General features: G+C 36.0%; 1 protein-coding gene across 2 annotated transcripts; it reads left to right on the top strand.

The window, feature by feature from the left end:
• Positions 1 to 1173: 1173 nt before the first annotated feature.
• On the top strand, positions 1174 to 11537 carry LOC132186340 (uncharacterized). Of its 2 annotated transcripts, none has more exons than XM_059600266.1 (9): positions 1174 to 1426; positions 1926 to 2044; positions 4625 to 4796; positions 5353 to 5411; positions 7109 to 7936; positions 9073 to 9210; positions 10043 to 10333; positions 10471 to 10527; positions 10976 to 11537. In XM_059600266.1, exons 3-9 carry the CDS (start codon positions 4670 to 4672, stop codon positions 11126 to 11128), a joined length of 1653 nt encoding a protein of 550 aa, XP_059456249.1. In that variant the 5' UTR covers positions 1174 to 1426; positions 1926 to 2044; positions 4625 to 4669; the 3' UTR covers positions 11129 to 11537. The 2 variants fall into 2 exon arrangements, with proteins under 2 accessions (XP_059456249.1, XP_059456248.1); XM_059600265.1 differs by having other exon boundaries at positions 1882 to 2044.
• Positions 11538 to 22680: the final 11143 nt, after the last annotated feature.

The following is a 22680-nucleotide window of genomic DNA, read 5'->3' as shown; positions in this document are numbered from 1 at the left end:
CTTAAACATTGAAAGTTAAATTGCAGATTGGGTGAAACTTTTGATGAGGTAAAGTATAATTTTCCATTCTTTTTTTTCTTTTTTACATAAGCTTTTTTATTTATTTATTTTTTTTTTGTTTACACTTTGCGCTGAAGTCATTTTTGTTTACACTTTACCCTTGGAAGACATTTTCGAAAGTTTTGGTTAAACAAGGTCACGTGCCAAATGGACGGATTTGATAGACTGTTGGTGTTTTTTGCCAACTTTAAATACATTGTGGGGGTCTTTCGTCTATTTTTAAACATTGAGTACCAAAGCACAAATGCGTGAATACTTTAGGGAGTAAAATATATTTTTTCCAAAAAAGTTTTAGTGGTGGGGATGACTTTCTCGAGAATGAGGAATTCGAATTAATAGTCCCAGTGCTAGACGGATTTGGCTTAAGAGAAATGCAATGGCATTTGGAAGAGATCCCAGTTCAAAATTAAATGGGATATGACTATTGATAAGAAAAAAAAAACAGAAGAAGACGATGATGGGTGTGGGTGTGTGTGTGATTGTTAAAGACCATGAAGGAAAGGTTTTAGCAACAATATGCTCTTCTAAGCTGTACATAATTAATCCAATTGTTGCGAAGGCTTTTGCGGTAAGGAAGGTTGTGGAATTTGACATAGATATGGGCCTACATAATATTATTTTGGAGGGTGATGCTCTAGGGATTGTATATGCGTTCCGCAAATAAAACCAATCTTGGAGCAGGTATGGTAGCCCATCTTTTGGCGAAGTCGGCTCTCTAATAATTTGTGAAAAAAGTTTTCAAGAGGTAACTTAATCGGCTGGGACCACGTCTAATGAAACGGAAGTTATTAGTTCGAATCATTCTCCCCCTCTTGTGTGGACATGTAAGAAAAAAAAAAAATTGTTAAAAAAATTTGAATGGAAAAATATCCAAACTCATTCATGTGATTGTAACTTCATAAAGTTTTTTTTACCAAATACGAAAAAACAATAAACCCATCTTATTTTATATTAAAGTTAAAATTAGCCGGACGTGCTAAAAGGGTCGCCCACAGTAACCAAATCCTAATCCAAACCAAAACCTCCCGGACTCCACACCCACCTCTCAAATTCAGTTAAGAATACATCTCAATTCCGAACTGTATGATAGTAAACACAGCGTACTAGAAAAGCGAGTCCAGAAGACGCACATTCTTACCTCTCTCTATCTCTCTCTCTCTCGCTCTCAAAATAGAAGGAAAATCCGGTCATTTATTATTTATTGTAACAATTCCTTTTCTCTTTCTCTCTCTCTCTCTCTATCTCTTCGACTACTCGTTTTCTCAACTCAGTCTCGGAAGCTTTTTAGGACTCAGTCGGAATCGCTCCGTTTCAGAGGTGGTTTACAGTTGCAGGGACTGAGTCAACTTGGTCACACAGTCCTATGGTGAGCCCCAAACCCGCTAAGTTTCGCTTGGTTTATTTTCATTTTCCATTCAATTAAACTTCGAAATGCAACATTTTTTTAGTAATTTTTAGCTTTTTTTGTACTATTGCATTGGAATTCGGAGTCTCCGAGGCAAATTTGGTTTGTTTTAGTTGTTAATTTCAGGGAATTTGAGTTTTTGCAATGTGGTTGTGAGTTTTCGAATTTGTCAGTTAAAAAAGAAATTTTGTCTTTGTCTAGGTATCTATAATTGTTACTATTTCTAGAAACATGTTTTTGGTTGAATGTAAAAATTAATAGTGTCACTGTGTTATTTATTTATTTATTAATATGTATGCTCTTGTTTGTATGCTTGAATTGCATATGGTGGATAAAGTCTTAGTTTGAAAAGAAAACAGAGCTCACTTGGAATTATGTATTTATTTATTTTTTGTTCATGTGTTTTGGGTGCTCAGTTTGTGTATTTGAGTTGCATGTGGTGGATTTTCCATGGAAACAGTGGTTGGAGTTGAGGGGAATGATGAAGGGCAGGTCGAAGAAACTGGGGTTGAGAAAGGTAGCTCTGCTCTGTCTTCGCCAAAGCAGATTGCCGATCCGGTTGTCTACAAGCTTGTCCGGGTATATATATATAGTTTTTTATCACATACTAAATGTATGTAGTTATGTGTGTGTGTGTGATCATCTTGTTGCTGATGTTGTTTTTATTTATATATAAACTGAAAGGAAAACAACTGTTCTCTCTTGTGCATGAAAAATGTTGAATTGGGGGTTGCTTGAGATGTAAATGCAAATTGAATGCTCTTTTTTGTTGTTGTTTTATATAAAAAATGTTGTTGAATATGAAAGGCTTGTTTTTATGTGGTATTCTGCTGAGTGCAACTAGAAGCAGCTCTTTAGGGCAAAGACTGTTATGCTTTTCAGCTGGTAGTGATGTCTTTGATGTTATTGGTACAAAGAATTAATATAAATTAAATCTGAAGAAGATATATCAGCGAAGGAGAGATGGAAACCAACTAGGTAACGTTCCTCACCCTCAAGCACACTATAGTTCAGCTCTGTACTTCACATCAAAGACTGTGGAGCTGCTTTCCAAGCTAGTGGATTATTTTTATTTTTCTGTCCCTCACCTGCCTCTCCAGCAGGACATCATTTTGAACACCATACTAGGCACCCAAGGGACCCCAAGAAGGACAGTACTAAAGACGAGCTCTGTGAATGTTAGTGTTACTTGCATTTTGTTCCTAGAGTGCAGTTGGTCCGTTTCTTTCACTTTGTGCTTCTAATGGGTTTCATAGAATTGAAAGTTTTTATATGTATTTCTGCTTGTAACCTAAAATTGGACTCCATCACATGTTGTGGATTTTCTTTATTCAAGCGTAGAACATAAAAGGTCCGGCTGGTCCCCATCTCTCTTAGAGAGGTTTTGCCATGCCACAATGTGCTTTTATCTCAAATGGAATGGACCAAAGGATGCTGGTTGTTTTTGTTTTGTTTTTTTTTCTCTCATCTTTACTTTCTGTTTGTGGTTAAGGAATAGAATCATTTTCAATAGCTTGTGATTTTTTTTTCTATGATTCAATCAATTTTTATTATAAAACGCTAAGGGACGCAATCCAAGTACACAAATTATATAAGAGAGACCCTCAATTAGGGAGAAGAAGAGGAACAGAAATCCAAAAATTCTGAAAAATTAGAAAAGCGAAAACTATTGTGAGTCTCCATCCAAACATAGAGAGATTTGAACTTAATAGCTTTTAACTATAACACTGTTCTCCCACAAGCTTCGAAGTTCTGAGCATTCTGCTCTCTTTAGATGCAATACATTAAGCACAAAGGACTCATCCTCCAGGCTTCTAATCTATGGCGTCTTCCCAATTGACCTCTCCAGCAAGCCAACAACTCTAGCACCATTTGAGGCATAATCCACTCCAAACCAAAAAGGTGGAAAATCAAAACCCACAAATCTTTAGCCACTTCATAGTGGAGAAGAAGATCTATGGTCTCTATGCACTTCTTGCACATTAAGCACCTATCCATCACTATGACGTGTCTCTTTCTCAAGTTGTCGAAACAAAAATCTTTCTTAATACCACCGTCCATACAAAAAAATGCTACTCTCAAAAAAGTCTTATTTTCCCCTCACTTGGGGAGGGGGAGGGGGAGGATCTAACATCGAACGTTTGCCTTTTGGAGGGGATCCAACCGATTTTATCCTCGCCACCTCGTCTCAATCTGAGAGAGTACAAGAGGTTAAAGAACAAAGAGACCAACTCCACCTCCCTATCAATCACTGGAGTGGTAAAAGTAATATTCCTCTGAAGAGTGTCATTAATAAACTGCACATGTTCTGCCACCAAAGCCTCCTTATAGTGAGCAATGCTAAACACCTTCGGAAAAACAGCCTTCAGGGGTTGGTCCTTGCACCATAAATCGTACCAAAACCTGATCTTAGGCCCATATCCCACCTTTCCTTTATGCAAGTTAGATCTTATGTGGAAAGTGCATCCTTTGAGTTCTTTTCTCTTTGCGAAAGGAAAAGGTAGTGTGCGTGTGAAAGGGAGGGCCTTATTATTAATCTTTTCCTGTGATTGTTTTCTTTCTCACCTTACTTCTACAGAAAGCCAAAACAAATTGAAAGAAATTTAGTTCTACATCTATGCTCTCCTCATTCTTTCCTTTGCCCCCTATTTGTTTCCCTCTACTTAAATTGAATGTATTTGAATTGCGTTGAACAATTTTGTTGTTTTTTTGAGGGCTTTTGGGCTTCTCTGGGTGTTTGTTTTTTGAGGGTTTTGGGTGGGTCTGTCGAGGTTCTTATGTGGGTGAGCTTCGGTTTTTCTTTTTTCTAGTTAGGTGTTTCCGCTTGTATGCTTCCAGTGTACGTAGGGGTGTCTTACGCTTTTAATAAAACTTGATTATTACTTATCAAAAAAAAAATTTGTTGTTTATCTTTGCAATTGGTGGTGACGCAATTAAGGGAAGACTTTAATGACTTCAAACTCACAAATGACACAGCAAAAAAATAAAATGAGAGGGAAATAAAATAAAGGACATCCAACTTTCAATCTTGGTGTGGTAGTACCTAATTTTTTATTTTTTATTTTAAAGTAAAAAGGTTTAGTGGTTCGTATTAACTTCTTATTTGCGTTCATCTTACTTCCCATCTTAGTATGCTCTGATATCTTATCTGATCTCCAGGTTGAAGGAGATGGGAGATTAGTGCCCGCGACAGATGACGAAGTAATGGAGGTGGAGGATTTTCTTGAAGATGACAAGAGTGAAATGCATGAGGTTGCTGACGGTGGGCAGACTGTAAGGAACATATGCAATGGAGGGTCATCCCCTGGGAAGAATCAGTTAGAAAGCTCAGGTCTGCTTGTGATACAATTACTACTACTTCTTCCTCTCTTAGTTTTATAATTATGGTTCATTTTGAACAACGATATAAAGTAGATAGATACAGACGTGTACTCTGCATACTGCTGGAGTGAGGACAATTTGCTGCAAGCGCAGCGAATTTGGATATGACTAGGCTGGACAATTTGGATCCAATTTGCTGCAAGTGCAGTTTTTGGGTTTTATTTTGAGATTGAATTTTTTTTCTTTATTTATTTTTTTTTTTTTGGAGGCGGTGGGGTTGGTTTCCAACTTTTGATTCCTTCTGATAATGTGAAACCTTATTCTAATCATTGGTTCTCTTCAAGTTACAGATTCTCTCATGGTTGTTGCCATAAGGGCCAAGGTTTATGTAACAAAGAATTATATGAGTTTTTAGATGTTTTGTAGATGAAATCTTGAAAGTCCAGTACTGGAACAGATCTTGCATTATCAGTAACTTGGTTCACTAAATCATTCAGACACATGTTTTTTATCTTATGTTTCTGTTCCATTTGAGTTTCTGTATCTGAATGAGCAATATATGACAGGTTTGTTAAAGTCCGAGAACTCAGAAGCTGATGCTGGTAAAGTAAATGCACAGCTTGAGGTATTGGTTTCTCTATTCTTTTTTTCTTTGTTGGGATGTAGGTTCCTGCTCTGTTCCAGCATTGAATGGATTATTGATTAGCTATCATTACTTGTATGACTCTTGCCATAACCACTTGTTTTGAACAGCATTAATTGTATGACTCTTGCCATAACCACTTGTTTTGAACAGCATTAATTGTATGACTCTTGCCATAACCACTTGTTTTGAACAGCATTAATGCTGCTATAAAATATCCTATCTCTTTTTATTGTTTGGTTTATATTTTTAATATTGTGGTACTGGTTAAAAATCATTAGTTGAGGCGATTCATGTGCAACTTTATTAAGTTATTAAATCTAAATGAAAATTATTGCACTTTTTAATTACTATATAAGTTCATGGAGACCACCTGTGGTGCACCATTTTTACCTAGATTTGTTGTAGATTTATCATTTTCTTTAGAGTAAATTTATTTTCTAGATGGTGTTGCTGCAATATTTTTTATTTACTTCTTTAGATTTCTTACTATTATTTCACTGTTGATACGGGTTCTGTTATGCTGGATAGATGAGTTTCTAGTCAACCTTTTCAGCTGATCCATTCATGCAACAATTGAACTATGTATGGAAGGCCGTGCTACAAGGGCATCTTTACTTGAGCATTTTGCCTTGTCAGACAAGGAATTCTCTTTCCATGTGTTTTATCATTGCATTTAAGGCACCAACTATGGTTTTACCTTTGAGGTAAAAAATCAACATGTTGGAGCCCTTTTTTCAGTCAGAAAATGCTCGTGTTTATTCTTGTCACATGGGTTGTAAATCTCTTGCATGGTCTTCATTCTTGTTTTTGTGATGGTTCATGCCTAACATGCAATGGACCAAAGTTCTATTCCATAAGTTGATGTAGAAAGACCAAGGAAAACTCTCTTTGTTATTATAGCACATTGTACTTTCAGTTTTATGAACATTATTTTGTTTAGTTGGATCAATATATAACTTCAAAGTGTAATTACAATGATATGAGATGAAAACACGAAGATCAACTTGGATGTTTGACTTGTGGATATGTCTTGATTATATTTAGGGATTCAATAAGAATTAGGAAATGAATATGAAATGAGTTTCTGTTGCTGTAAATTCTGAATGTTTGGTGTGAGTCCAGTATATATATGAATGAGTGTTGCCAATAGGATTTGATGGGATTAGAAATAATGTTAGTGACAAATTCATAATGTTTTCGAGTGTGTTAGACAGACATGCTTGAATTAGCAAATATATGGTTCACTCTTTTGCATCATTTTAGCACCAAAAGGAGGGGAAGAAAAGGCATGCTGGATATAGATTACTTCCCCTTGTGCACAGATATCTATCATGCCAACTATACACTTTAATTTCATAACTCCAAGTGGATTATTTGGTTTCCCATTGGCTGGTATATGTAAGTGTATATATATATATATGCTTCTAGATGTGCAAATATTTATTTGATTTTGGGTTATATGGTAATTAATTGCCTTGGATCCTTCTTGGCCTTTAAATTCTTTTGTAATGCACTGAGGAGATGTTGCAAAAGGTCAAATGTGAGAAAAATCTCTGTTAAGGATCTCCTGAACAGTATTCTACTTGTATAATTGCAGTTTAGACAGAGAATGTTCTGATCAGCATGATAAATTGCTTGGTATTGATGAGAAGCCTCAACCTGAAATTCCCTTGCAGGAAAGCTTTCCTTTATCAGCACCCAGTTTGAATGACAATCACATCAATCAATCTGGAAGCACTGGGGAGTGCCCCAAGCCTCCTGATAAAATGGCAGAAAGTGGATCATCAGCTTCTGCTCTCTGTACTGGTTCTAGTTCAAACCCTGATTTTTCCAAGTTAAATGGAGAAATTTGCTTGGACAAACTATCAATCAGAGAGCTTCATGAAGTGTTCAAGGCAACATTTGGGCGAGAAACTACTGTAAAAGACAAGCTGTGGCTTAAAAGGAGGATTGCCATGGGGTTGACCAATTCTTGTGATGTATCCACCACAACCTTCACTATTAAAGATAACAAATTGTTGAAGAATGCTGAAGAAGAATGCAATCAGAATGTGGATGGTTCAGTCACCCAGGATCCAGCAGTTGTAGCAACCGATGTTAGCTGCAAAGATTCACCAACTAGCCACGGTAGTCAAGTGGAAGATCATCAAATTGGTTCTGGCAAGAAATTGAGAAATCATAGTATTGAACTTGATAGTGGAAGTGACCATCTCCCAACAGAACAGAGAGGAGTCAAAAGAATTCGGAAGCCCACCAAGCGATATATTGAAGAACTATCTGAAGTAGAATCCAGAGATTATAGCCCAAGGTTGATGAGTTCACCTAAGAATGCTGGACTTGGACAGATGTCTCCAAGATCTTGTGTCAGGCCTGTTAGAAATGTTCTTTCAGATGGGAGAACTGTTGTCACCAGGTTGGACTCTCTTGGAGGATCTGGTGTTCAGGTTCCGTATGTTTCTCGGGTCCGAAGAAGCCGTCCAAGGAAAAATGTCATGGCTCTTATGGTATGTGACACCTTAGATATCTAAACTATATGAATATGGCTTGGTTTATCTGGACTTTTGAGTTTTAGCTTTTTGCTTCTTAAGCATATAGTGTAGTCCTTCCACAATACTCCTTCCTGCTAGCTGTCAAATGAGCTAGGCTATGCTTCACACTCTGTGCTTTGTAATTGCCCATTCCACGCGCAAGTCCTTATAGGTTGTGGATTGGATTGGTATTAGAGTGTCTTTGAACGATTCACTGACATCAAATAGATCAGATGATACCACCACATAGTATAGTCCTTCCACAGCCCTCCTTCCTGCTAGTGGCTAAATGAGCTAGGCTACGCTTCACTATGTGTGCTTGTAACTGCACACATTCCACATGCAAGTCCTTATGCATTGTGGGAGTAACCTTGGCATTTTAGCATTTTATTTAATGATTCATTGAATGCAAAATAGATCAGATGATACAACAAACCAACAGAAAAAAGGCATTTTTTCAAAGGTATAGATCATGAGAGCACCCAATAATGAAAAATTAAAAAATTAAAAACAAAACAAATGAGGGAGAGAGAGAGAGAGAGTCCATGCCTTTGAAAACTTCCATTTTTCTGTTTTGTCCCACTTGATTATTGAGGGGATTTGTACTGTCTGCCTGTTCAGTACGCACTGTGTTGCGAATTCAAAATTTCAAATCTATAGGTTCTGTCCTTTCACAGCCCTCCTTCCTGCTAGCTGTCAAATAAGCCAGGTTTTGCTTCACTATGTGTACTTGTAATTGCACATTCCACAAGCAAGTTGTTATGCTTGCTTAGGGGCATTTTTTTGTGGTTTTTGGCGATCAGATGATACAACAAACCAACAAAAAAATGGCAATTTTTCAAAGGCGTAGATCATGAGAACGCCCAATGATGAAAATTCTATTTATATAAAAAGACAAATGAGGGAGTGAAGTTGTAGTTGGTTACTTGCCTTAGGATATTTAAACATGTAGAGTCTGATACTAAAATGACTCTGATATGGCAATTAGTTGGATAGAAGACTAATGGCATGCGATTCTGGTTACTCCAATTTGGTTGTCTAAGTTGGATTTTGTTTTGTGATACTGAAACTATTATACTACAGAAGAGCTTATCTAGAATTTCAATTGGTAGAAATTCAATCCAAGTGGCATGGGCATGGCAGCTAAATTGGTGAAGAAGGCCCTTGTTGTACATAGTTCTCGAACAGATGATGATATTGGGGACAAAGTTTTGAAAAAGAGGTCTTCTGCCGATCAGATCCAGCAGCCGGTAAGACCAAATTTGAGTACATCACATGATGATAATTTCACCTTTATTGTCAATTTGCTTAGATAATTCTTACTTGCCAGTGAAGTTTGGGGTTTTTATGTCTGGAAGAAACTCATGTATTGATGAATATTGCAGTTATTGGCAGTTTTATCTGGCAAAAACACTGTTATGTAATATTTTAGCAGCAGCTCTATTGCCTTTGTAGTTGGTTTGCATGCCATCCTCTAAATAATTTCTATAAATTAGTATTTCTTTTTGTCAAGGGCTAAAATTTCTAAACTTCAATCAATTCTGAGGGTTCTAATATTTTCTTTTCTTTGGGGGGTTGCTAATATTCTGGCTAGTGTATGATTCTGGTCTTGAGCCTATCATGTGGAGGCGAAAAACTAGTATACATATTCAGGTCGTTTTTTGATTCTGGATGGTGCTACAGACCTATTCGGTGACGCTTGTTTCTGGGAGAGTTAAAAACATTTTGAGTTGTGGCAGTAGTCTCCATGGTTGATCAGATAAAGCAGCTGATATGGTATGTTATTAACTTCCTTCAACAATCAGCTGCATTGAGGGGGATCTATCTAGTATTTGTTGAACAATTTGACAGGCGGAAGAGATGAAAAGAGATGGTATAATTGTATCGTTTAAGTTGTTTTGCATTCTTTTAAAATGAAATGATTACTTGTTAAAAAAAAAAAAAAAAAAAAAAAGATTACTTCCCTTTGATCTCCTGCTATGCCATTTCTATTGAGCAATAAAGTGCTGTATTATCTTTTGTTTTTATAACATAATTACTCTTTGATTTCATTGTTAGTGGTCCATTCTTTTTCCTGCGTAGTTTTTTGCTGAAGTAGAGAAAGACAGGCAGCATTCAGTAATGGGCAGAATTGAAGTCGGGGAAAATTTGGGGCTGAGACAGGCAGATTCATCCGGGGATAATTCAGATGATAATGTAGTAACTGTTCCCACAGCCAAAGGTGGAAGGAGAAGGAAACATCATCGAGCTTGGACTCTTGTTGAGGTTACGAAATTGGTTGAGGGTGTATCTAAGTGTGGACCTGGGAGGTGGTCTGAGATCAAACGGCTTGCTTTTGCATCCTATTCATATCGCACATCTGTTGATCTGAAGGTACAAATTTTCATTTAAATTTGTATTCCCCAATTAACATTTACTCATTTGACATTGTTACTTTGATATGAGAGGCAAATTTGTGGGATTTGTCCTTCTAAAATACTTTTAGGCTGACAACAGGTTTTATCATGCAGGACAAGTGGAGGAACCTGCTCAAAGCTAGCTTTGCACAGACACCTCCAGATGATGGGGTAAGCATTAATGCTATTTTTTGCCCCCTCTTTCTCCCCTTGCTTTCTTTCATTTAAGTGGTTTGTGGTGGTGGGTGGGTGTTCAACCTGATGTTATCGTCCAATGTGGTGCTTTTTTGAACTCTTTGCTCAGCATTTATACAAGTGGTTGTTATGTGATCATCATGTTCTCTCTTAATTATTTCAGATTTGTGCTTTTATTTTTAATTTTTTTGGATTTTTACCGGCTCCGCTATCACTATATGTTAGTATGTTACTATATCTGTGTGATAGAATTTGCTTGAGCATGAGCATGTGCACTGTAATTACTGACCTTAGATTATTACTTTATTGAAGGAAAATTTGATAGTGCTGTTCAATAATCAGTATATGGAAGCATTACAATTTTTACTTTTGTTTTCTTGTGGCTGGTTTAGCTTATGTAGTTTCTTTTTGTGGTCTATGATAGCGGAAGCCTACTTCAATGCCCATCCCTGAGCCAATTTTGGTACGAGTGAGAGAACTTGCTGAGATGAACGCACAGGTTCCTCCAAATCTTAGCTCAAGCAAGCCGACCCTGGGTAGTAGAAATTTGCATGAAACAAGATCCGGGTACTTGTAACATTGTAAATAATATCATTTTAGTTGTCCAAAAAGAAATAAAGATACTAATCTGTATGCGTTCTAGAATTGGTTCCTTTGATGCTTCTTTTTATGATGCTTTGTATGGATGGTTGGTTAGGCATCAAGGAAGTTTACTAACAGAGATATGAGAACATTGTTATTTTCGTTTCTAAAACCTTAATAAGTGGGTTAGTTGATTTATGTAGCAATTTTAAAGAAGAGATAGACTATGACAAGGAAGGACATCAAGGTTGATGGAGCTTCACCTGTTCTTGCCTTATCGATCAAATCATTAATAGATCTAAACCGTTCAGTAAATCTATTTGTCATTAAGGTACGGCTGATTGAAATGCCTTTTGAATTATTGAGAGCAATATTATTGTCTATATTGTTACTTCTGGCTTCAATTAGTGAAGTAATGTTCTCTATATCATTTTCTTTGGTTGAATACATTTTTGATCCTTGTAGCTTGGTATTGGTATCAATTTGGTCTTGGTGTCATTGATTTTTCAATTAAGTCCTTTAAACTTTTTAGTATAGTTTATGATGGGAGTGCAACTGAAATTATGGATCTTTTTGGGTGGCATGTTTTTAATCATGTAGCTTCACCAATAGAGGTGACATTAAAGGGAAATTGATACCATAATGCATGTGATATGCAAACCTTCAATTTCATTTTCTCACTTACCCTGAATTCAATCATCTCCGAAGAGCCGGTTCTTTATAGTTGAGCGTTATTTTTGTCTCAAAAAAAAAAAGAAAAGTGAAATGGCAAAAATACCCCTTAATTATAAAGAACCGGCTCCTCGATCTTGTTCCCAATTTTAGTGTTTTTAATCCTGTTATTTATATTTCTACTAATGATGGTTCTCTATATATGAGCCATATTGTAATATTCATTTCTTGATAAAAATAAGCATATTTTATAATTTTCAACGTATAAGAGATTTTTTTTTTTTTTTTTTAAAAAAAACTTTATTACGTCATTAAAATGATTTCAAATACAAACCAGTACAAACCAGTACATGTGGAAACAGGTGAGATTTCATGGAGCATTATTATCTCATAGTTAGTCAATTTATAGAAGATTAATCAATATTGAAATAATTCAAACTACCAATATATTCTTTTGTAATTTGTCCTTTTCAGGGAGTAATGGGATTGTGGAAAAGTAAGGTGATTCATGGGATAAGCCAAAATGCAAATTAAGATGACGTTATGTGATTGAGTATTATTCATGTGTGATTCAGTAGACTACAGGTTCAAGATTGCACCCGAGACAGTATGTAACCTTTGTTAATTGTGGACGTTATAATTCAGATTATATTACCAAAAACATGCCAAGTAAAATGACTATTTTTTATCTGTATTTGTGTCGTGACAACATATATTATTTATATGCAGAAATCGCAAAGAGTTTTGCAAATAATCTACGAATATGTTTGTTATAGTTTTTGAAAATAATCTACGAATATGTTTGTTACGACAGAGTGGAGTGGAATTTTTTGGAGGCTGTGATGGTGGCGATGGGTTTCGCGGCGGAGTGGGTGAAATTGATAATGATGTGTGTTCGTACAGCGAATTATTCTGTGTTGGTGAATGGTAACCCGGTGGGAAAAATTTGGCCATCTAGGGGAATACGGCAGGGTGACCCAATATCTCCCTGCTTATTTCTTTTATGTGCAGAGGCTTTGAGTTCTCAGTTGACACGAGCGGATGAAATGGGTGAGTTTACGGGGGTTCCTACTTCCAAATATGGACCACGCCTGAACCACCTATTTTTTGCAGATGATAGCTTATTATTCTGTAAGGCGGATTTAACCCATTGGAATCGGCTATCAACGATTCTGAATAAGTATGAACAAGCCTCGGGTCAAAGATTGAACAAGGAGAAAACGGCTATCTTTTTTAGTCGTAATACATCTAGGGAGATTAAGGAAAAAATTGTAGAAGTGGCGGGCATCCCATATTCCCAAAGGTACGATACGTATTTGGGGTTACCGGCGCTAGTTGGAAAATCAAGAGTAAGTGCATTTCGAAGCCTTAAGGATCGGATCTGGTCAAGGTTACAAGATTGGAAGCTAAAGTTTTTGTCCCAAGCCGGAAAAGAAATCCTTATCAAAGCGGTTATTCAAGCAATTCCAACATATACGATGACTGTATTTCTACTCCCAAAGACTCTTTGCAATGAGATAAATTCCTTAATGCAAAGGTTTTGGTGGAGTCACCAAGCAAACGACACACGTATACATTGGATGAGTTGGGCGAGGATGGGGATATCAAAGGATAAAGGAGGGATGGGTTTTCGTGATCTCCATGTTTTCAACAAAGCGTTGCTTGCTAAGCAATGTTGGAGGTTATGGGAGAACACGGATAGTCTCATGGCCCGGATAATGACAGCAAAATACTATCCGAATTGCTCGATCCTTGAAGCACAATTGGGAAATAAGCCGTCTTTTGCATGGAGAAGTATACATAGTTCCAAAGGGCTACTAAAGGAGGGATTGATTTGGAGGATTGGTAATGGCCAAAGTGTTAAAATTAGGGGTGAGAAGTGGTTGCCAATCCCCTCAACATATAAGGTCCATTCTTCTTTGCCCACCAGTTATGAGGAGGCTCGGGTGTGCGACTTAATAGATCAAGATACACATTGGTGGAATGAAAACCTGATCAAGGAGATGTTTAATGATGAAGAATGTAAGGCAATACAAACAATACCACCCAGCTTGACCAACCGGCCAGATGTTAAAATTTGGAGAGGGACTGCCAAGGGAGAGTTTTCTGTGAGTAGTGCTTACCATATAGCAAAAGAGCTTGAAGATTATGACAAGGCAGAATGCTCAACTCGCAGAGGTGTGAGTAAATTATGGGCTGGTATTTGGGCTTTGAATGTTCCAAACACGTGGAAAAATTTTATGTGGAGGTGTTGTCATAACTTACTCCCTACAAAAGAGAATTTGGTCAAGAAAAAGGTTATCATGGAGCCTGAATGCCCAATCTGTAATCAGGTGCCTGAGAACCCTTTCCATATCCTTTGGGAGTGCCCTTCTGCCGGTGATGTTTGGGGGGCAAGTAAGATAATTTTTCAAAAGGCTTGTTGTAGGGGAACTGATTTCTTTAATCTGGCGGAGGATTTCTTTTTGAGATGTGAGAAGGAGGATTTTCGAATTTTTGTTGCAATCTCACGTAAGTTATGGTTCCGCTGGAATAGTCTGGTTCATGAAGGGAATTTCTCTCACCCGAATGAAGTGGTACGGGAAGCGATGTTAGCCATTGAAGAATTGGACAAGATCCAATGTCAGGATCTACCGCACCCTTCGGAAAGTGGGATGATAAGCCCCATATCTTGGATGAAGCCTCCTATGAATTGGGTTAAAGCTAATTGCGACGCAGCCTTGGATAAAGCTCGGGGACGGATTGGGCTGGGCGTCGTGGTAAGGGACTCGACCGGGAGGTTACTGGCGGCTCAAAGCTTATCTAGAAGCGGCAGTTTTGAACCAGTTGTGGCTGAAAGTATGGCAAGTTACTTTGCCGTGAATCTATGCAAGGCTTTGGGCCATCAAAACATCTGGCTAGAAGGTGACGCCAAACTGATCTGCGATGCTCTGAAATACAGGAGCTCTGACAAGAGCAGGTATGGACATTTGATCGCGGACACTAGATTGGTTTTGTTGTCTTTCAATCAATGGAAATGCACACATATAAGCCGTGAAGGTAATAAAGCAGCTCACATAGAGAAGCTTTGGGTTGTTCAGGAGATAGAGTTTGGGGGGAGATGATTCCAGATTGTATCAAACAGATCATTGCCACGGAGCAAAATGCTCAGGCGTGATTATACCCACAAAGTGTTTTCTCACTTTTGTGTTTTCTGATTATTATCAATGATAAGTTTGTCTTTTACTCAAAAAAAAAAAAAAAGCTTAGGACACTCGTCATCTAAACACTTTATATGATACTATTAATTACAATTTATTAAACTAAAAAAATTGTAAATGCACTCTAGTATTTATTTTGATTATTCAAAGGAAAAAATATAATTTAGCCCCCAAATGTTCAAAATGTAATAAAGTAGCCTTTCAAACTACTAATCAGTTGCAATTTGGTCACTCCGTTAGTCATTACCGTCAAATAGAATGAAAAATTTAATACGATGTCGTTTTGGCAAAGTTAAGTTATTAAAATACCCCTTTAGGATGAAAAAAATAAAATGTAAGAAGTCCCCCAAACAACGCCGTATTGATTGGAAAAAAATGGATTGAAGGAATCAAAACGTCGCCATTTTCATAAGTTTTAATACCCTAGAGCAGCGGAAACACGCAGTGGGTCTTCTTCTCCATTTTCTTCTCCACTTCCCTTTGCCACGCAGCAGTGTATAACCTTCTCCTCTCCGCTCACCTGTAAGAGAGCTCAAAACCATCCCACTCGTCAACTATGGACAAGATTGCAACTGAGTTCGCTGACGATGTGAGTGCCAGTGGATTGTCGGTGGGAAGTTCGTTGGCAAAGTCTACCAATAGCAGTCCTGTGCGTACGAAATGCCTATGCGGAATTGAATCACAGTGATGACTTGATGCACGCGGCAAAATCTTGGTAGAATATTTATTGGATGCAGTAAATACAAGGTTTGATTTTTTTTTTTTTTTTTTTTTTCGAAAAATTAGGGTTTTCAAAATTAAGTTTTGCAAATTTGGAGTTTTTAGGAGTTTTACGAAATAAGTTTATTTGTTCGTTTGTTTGTGAATTGCGAGTTCACTAAGATGTTTGATTGGAATTACCTTGTTTTCAATCGATTTGTCTTAACTTTGCAATTTTTTTTTTGGAGATATGTTATGGGTTTGTTAGGCTGTCGTTTGATGTTCTCAATAATATGAATATTGAGTGGACTTATTCTTCTTCCTTTCTACCATGCCATGATTTCTTTTTTTGGTCCATCTTTGGGGTTGCTTTTCTTTTCTACTGTTTGTGACTTATTGAATGGCTGGGTCATGGTTTCATCCAAAAATAGGATACCTGATATTTAAACCCAATATTAGTACTTTTATGTTGCTCGAAATTACGTCCTTGGTGAGAAAGGTGGAGTCCTTATTGGAGTGGTTATTATAAAGAACCCTTCATTTCTAATGATTAAGAAATTTTCCAACATGACATGGCATTGATGTCTTGTAATTCTTTCTGCTTGGACTTGTTTGGTGGAATTTGTATTAGATATGATGCACATTATTGGTTTGGTCACAAGCCATTGTTATTGGGTCCGTATAACAGGTTGATGCTTGTATTCTTTCTGATAACTTGGATTTCTAGCTCTTATTTTTTATTTTTTTCATCTTGGGTGCAGCTCCCTTTGTTAAGGATATATTAGTATATTACTATATTGCAATCAGGAATATCATGCATTGTTTTTCCCCTACACACATAACCGACTGTGAAGAAGTTTTTATTGGCATCTTGTGCTCTTTGTTGTAAGAAGCTTGTTTATAACTGCAGTTTGTTTCGTGGTTTGGAAAGGGTCCAAGTTGACCTAATTTTCAGTCTTGCTTTGTGGATGACAAATAGGTTCCAGGATATGAACATGGGAGTTTCATTGGTCACTTTTATTGAAGGCTTGTGTTTGCTCTTTGGTCCTGGTCTATTTTGTTGTTGATCACAAAAATAGGATACCTGTTTGTTGTTGCGTGTATTTGAACAGTTTGAGATTGAATTAACTTTGAGGAAATTTATGGTTGATGGCAGATTATGGTTGAGCTTGACCCTTTTGCTTGATACTTCTGCTATTCATTTATCCTCCAAAATACAAGGTTCGATTATATATATATATATATATATATTTTTTTTTTCGAAAAATTAGGGGTTTCAAAATAAAGTTTTGCAAATTTAGGGTTTTAAAAATTAGGGGTTGTATGAAATAAGTTTCTTTGTTCGTTTGTTTGTGAATACGTGGGTCACTAAGATGTTTGATTGGAATTATCTTGTTTCAACCAATCTGTCTTAACTTTGCATTTTTTAATCTCATTAAAAAAAGCACAAAAGGTGTTTATTGTTCCCATTTTCTTGCGTCTTGAATATTTCTGTTAATGTGAATCATATGATAAGTAATTAACGGTGTTTGCATAATTGGTGACTAATTCTCATTTATGAAATATGCAAAAAGATGGTGATCGTGGTTGTGATTATTTTATCTGGGTGGACGAAGAAGCTATGCTCCCTGTGTCACAGTTCAATGCCCAAATAGCTTATCAAAATAAGGGTTTTTAAGCTGAACTGGCGAAATTGACGTTGCAGATTAATGCTGAAAAGTGCAAAAACAATAGCATAGAAAAAAACTTAAGGATGTCATTGGCCACTTGTTTGATTTTAGCATTTTTGTTGTTGTCTTGTTTTGTTAGTGATAGGGAAAAACATCATTGCACTTGCACTGTTAGCATGACAATGTTGCCATGAGAGGGAGAAACCTATGTAGTTTAAGGACTTTCATTCAGTGGATGGTCTTAAAGTGCAAAAACAATGTTGCCTATTAAGTTTTGTTGAACTTCTTTTGTTGATGCAACTATTAATGTATGAACTTTTACTCACCTTGCTATTAATTTGCAAAGTTATTTCTTGTTGATGGTGTTGGTGCAATGATGATATGATTTGTATATGATATGACTATGATAAAGCATGCATGCAAAAGATCCAAAGAGCAATGGATAGTCTCCCTATCCCCAAAATGCATCTATATATCCTCCATTCTTGAGCTTATTATTCAACTAGCAACCGGATAATACCAAGAAAAAGAAAAAAAAATCAGAGAGTAAAGATTTAAATTGCAAAAAGTAACTAATCCAAACTATCATTAAAAATGCTAAAATTTCAAATGTGTCTACCATTGTAATCTCACATATTATAAATAGCTTGCTTCTATATTATCCTAGAATGGTCCACTTTCCTAAAACTGAAAATTGGTTCATAATCTCTCAATAATATAAGTTAACAAAAACACATCCAAAATGACTAATTGTTGTTTTCACAAGGTAAATGTCTCTAACATTAACCATTATATTACACATCGAACGTGACCAATTATTACTTTCACAATCCCTTTCTTTGGATCTAATATTTTTGCCAATCTAGCTTCTTCCTTTTTGTCTTGTTAGCCTCCATTACTGCAATTGCCTTCTCCATGGTTGGTACAATAGTTTTACCTCTTCTGGTAGACATTGATGTACATATAGTAGTAAGCCCCAATTGTGGTTGAGGAGGCTGAGAATATCCAATTGGTTGAGCAAACCCTTGTTGTGATGTCCTATCTTCCTATGTCGATAAGTGTGTGCTCACATTAACCAACCATCAAATTCAAAGGAAAAAATAATAAAAGAAACACTTAATGTATGAAGTACTCACAGTAGCACTAGCATTGCTCTGAAATTGTGTGGACTGTGTTTGAGGAGGTCCATACAATTTGATTATGTTGACAGTACCCTGAAACTATGTAACATGAAAATATTAACTTTTATTGAAAAGTAAAATGCACATTAAATTAAATGGACCACAATGAAATATCATTGTCTGTATTGCTCACACTAGCATTGCTCTGAGACTGTGTGGACTGTGTTTGAGGAGGTCCATACAACCATACTGTGTTGACAGTACCTTGAAACTATGTAACATTAAAATATTAACTTTCATTCAAAAGTAAAATGCACATTAAATTAAATGGACCACAATGAAATAATATTATAAATAACTTGCTCACATTAGCATTGCTCTAAGACTGTTGTGTTTGATATTGAGGAGGCCCACACAATCTGAATGTGTGCACTGTACCCTGAAATTGACCTCCACCTCCACCCCTAGTCTTTGGTCCACCTCTATGCAGTCCAATAGGTCCTCCCCCAGTCCTTGGCCCACCTCTATGGAGTCTAGTAGGCCCTCCCTTAGTTCTTGGTCCACCTCTTTGCAGTCTAGTTGACCCTTACCCCTACCCCTATTACTCCCTCTACCTCTAAAAGATGCATCAGTAGCTTGCGGAATCTGTAAAGATGATGTAAACTTGGTAAATCAAATGTAATGAAGTTATGACAATGAATATTGACGTATTAACAGTTTGGAACTTACTGTTTCAGCATCAGTGATTGGCTAGGGAGTTGGGGTATGACCATGTAAACTTGGCCTACTACCATCTTGTACCTATTGTGGTGCGGATGTCATCCCTCTTTGTTTGATATCTCTTCATCAACTTCTTCCTTATCATTTTCAGCATGGATATGATCGGCAGGTCACGCGCCTTCATAATGTTAGCATTAAAGCACTCGTACAGGTTGTTTACAAGTAGATCACACTTGGGGAATGTATTGAACCAAGCCCTAGACCATGAGCTTGGGTCAATCTTTGACAAATAGTTGTATGCATCCTGGCTTATAAGCTTCAATTCATCCATTGCCTTATGGAATTCAGCTTTAGTGTATGCTGCAGACGAAGCCCATAACTTGTCCTTCAATGCAAGACCATGATGACCTATGTCTCTGTAGTTCACATACAAATGCTTTACACAAAACCGGTGGCCACCCCCGGGAAGAACCACATCAAAAGTTGGTTGCAATCCCTACACTCGGTCACAATAATAAACAAAATTTGGTTACCTTTTGATGAAAACAACAAAAAACAAAAACAAAGAAACATAATAAATTTAAAATATAGTTACCTTTTGACGATCATAAATAAATGTCCATCCTTATGCAAGGGGGTGCCAAGATCTGATAGCAAAGTCTTAAGAAACCATATCCAATTGTCTTTGGTTTCTGCCTCAACAACTGCAAGTGCCATTAGGTACATGTTATTATTGTCATCCCTTGAAATGGCAGACAAAAGCTGTCCCTTAAAGGTACCCTTCAAAAAACATCTTTCTAACCCAATGATAGGCCTACAACCAGCTTGAAAACATTTCTTCATGGTAGCCAAAGAGAAATACAACCTATAGAAACATGCTGGATGGTCGGGTAAAGGTCTATCAACCTTCATTATCACACAACTACCCCGGTTCGTTTGTCTAATTATTTCACGATAATCCCAAAGCCTATTGTATTGAAGCTTTACTTTGCCCTGAATCACTTCCTTTGCAATTCTTCTAGCCATATACAACTGCCAATTATTAACATCAACACCACACTTATCTTTGACTTCTCCAAGAATTGTCTTCAACGGCATGTTAGGTTGTGCTCTAAACTTGTCAATCAATTTATCAGCAATCCAAGATGATTTCACAGTCGAATTCCTATACTTCCTTGTACAAGTGTGTTTGGCCTGTATTGATCTAATTTCAAATGACTCATCATCCTTACATTTACGACCGTAAACCCGATACTTACAACCTGGATCCCTACATACCACAATATATTTGACCAGGTAATTCTTTTTAAACCTTATATCCTTCCAATTTCTTAAATTGTTCTCTCTAATAGCTTTTCGAAAGACTTTGATTGAGGAAAATCTCTGCCCATTCACTACAAAAATGGTGATAATTTTTTACCAGGAGTTTTTGACGTGTCAATGGTATTGATACGTCAAAAACCTCTTTTGACGTGTGATTTTTTACGTTTATCAACGGTCAAAAGGGTGGGTGTCAAAAATCTCAGATTTTTGACGTGTCTACAGTGACACGTCAAAAACTTTTGACGTGTCGGGAGTAACACGTCAAAAAAAATATTTTTGACGTGGCATTTCTAGCACGTCAACAAAGTTTTTGATGTGCTAAAAATGCCACGTCAAAATTTTTTGACATGGCAGTGTTGCCACGTCAAAAACATTTTTGACGTGGCAATGTTGCCACGTCAATAACATTTTTGACGTGGCTGTATTGCCATGTCAAAAATTTTGGCCATTTTTTTTTTAATTAAAAAATTTATTAATTTAAATTATTTTTCAATTAAAATTATATATATATATATATATATATTATTTAAATTAAGTGATTCGAATTAAAATTTATATATATATATATATATATATATATTATTTCACCCATTGACTCTCTCCCTCTTCTTTTCTATATTTTCTTACTCTCTCTCTTCTTTCTTCTTCTCTTTTCTCCATTTTAGATTTACTCCCCAGTTCTCTCCCTCTCTTCTTTTTCTCCATTTTCTTACTCCTCTCTCTTCTTTCCTTCATTTCAAAATCTCAAAACCGAGAAAAATCTTCAAAATCAAAAACCAAATCAAAAAATCAACACGAAAAATCAAAGAAACCAAAAAAATCTTCTTATCTTCTATTCTTCTTTTTTTTTTTTTTTTTTTTTTTTTGTGCAGATCTGCTTCTCTTCTCCTTTTATTTTTCTTCTTCTTCCTCTTCTTTTTCTCCTTTTTCTTCTTCCCTCTAGAGGGAGCTGGCCGGCTGCATAGAGAAGCTAGGGAGATTGAGAGAGAGGAGAGACAGAGAGAGACAGTTGAGTCTGGAAATGAGAGAAAAATGACCAAATATATAAAAGAATTATAAAGGAAAAAGAAGAGGGAAAGAAGATAGGAAAAAGTGGGAAAAAGTTAAAAATCCCGCTTTTTTTTTAGTAACGTGCTAACATTTAACACGTCAGAAATTTTTGACGTGCTGATTTTAGCACGTCAGAAATAAACCAGATTTAAAAAAAAAAAAAAAAAATTGAAACAGAAATAATTTCTGACGTGCCAAAACCCAGCACGTGAGAAACTCTCTCTCTCTCTCTCTCTCTCTCTCTCTCTATATATATATATATATATAATCAACACAGAAAATAAACCAATTTAAAAATAAAAAATAAAAAATAAATTGAAACAGACATAATATCTGGGGCACGTCAGAAACTCTCTCTCTCTCTCTCTATATATATATTATAACCATTAATAATTATAATACCTAATTATAATTATCATTCTAATAACAACAAAATATCATCACCCCACCTTTGCTAGCTAACCGTCTAATCTAACCACCTTTCCTGGCATACATTAATATATAGCATGATTATGTTTAATTAGTGTACATTAATTAATTATATAATATACATGTGATATTAATTGGCATGCATGTGATATATATATACATATACATATACATATATACCAAGTAATTTATACTAATTAATATGATAAACTTAATTTTCCTATCCAATCAAAATTAATTTTTTATGCCAATTAAAATTAATTGTTTTTTAATACATATTTTTTATATCAATTATTTCCTAATTACAATAAACTGTTAATTTTTTTTTTTGACGTGTTGGTTAGACACGTCAAAATGTTTTGACATTTTAACTACAACACGTCAAAAAATTTTTGACGTGCCACAGATGGTGGGTCAAAAGTTTTTGACGTGCCACACATGGCACGTCAAAAACATATAATATAATATTTAATTATATTATATAATTTAAAATATAATAAATTATATTTATTTTAATTTTATTAAGATTATATATTAAATTATATTTGTATTAAAATTAGATTTACTCTATCATATAATTTCTATTACAAATATAATTTATTATATTATATCATTTTTTTTCTTCTTATATGTCCACATTATATATCCATACAACACAATTAC

Source organism: Corylus avellana, chromosome ca7 (genome assembly GCF_901000735.1).
Source record: "Corylus avellana chromosome ca7, CavTom2PMs-1.0".
Classification (NCBI taxonomy): domain Eukaryota; kingdom Viridiplantae; phylum Streptophyta; class Magnoliopsida; order Fagales; family Betulaceae; genus Corylus; species Corylus avellana.
The sequence above is the reverse complement of the archived record's forward strand: the minus strand, read 5'-3'. Positions and strand labels throughout refer to the sequence as shown.

Bases quoted from the DNA above. Each gene is read 5' to 3' on its own strand.
- LOC132186340 (XM_059600265.1), top strand. From the start codon at position 1,916: ATGGAAACAGTGGTTGGAGTTGAGGGGAATGATGAAGGGCAGGTCGAA. The intron at 2,045-4,624 runs GTATATATATAT...TCTGATCTCCAG, and splicing joins TTGTCTACAAGCTTGTCCGG to GTTGAAGGAGATGGGAGATT. The intron at 4,797-5,352 runs GTCTGCTTGTGA...AATATATGACAG, and splicing joins GAATCAGTTAGAAAGCTCAG to GTTTGTTAAAGTCCGAGAAC.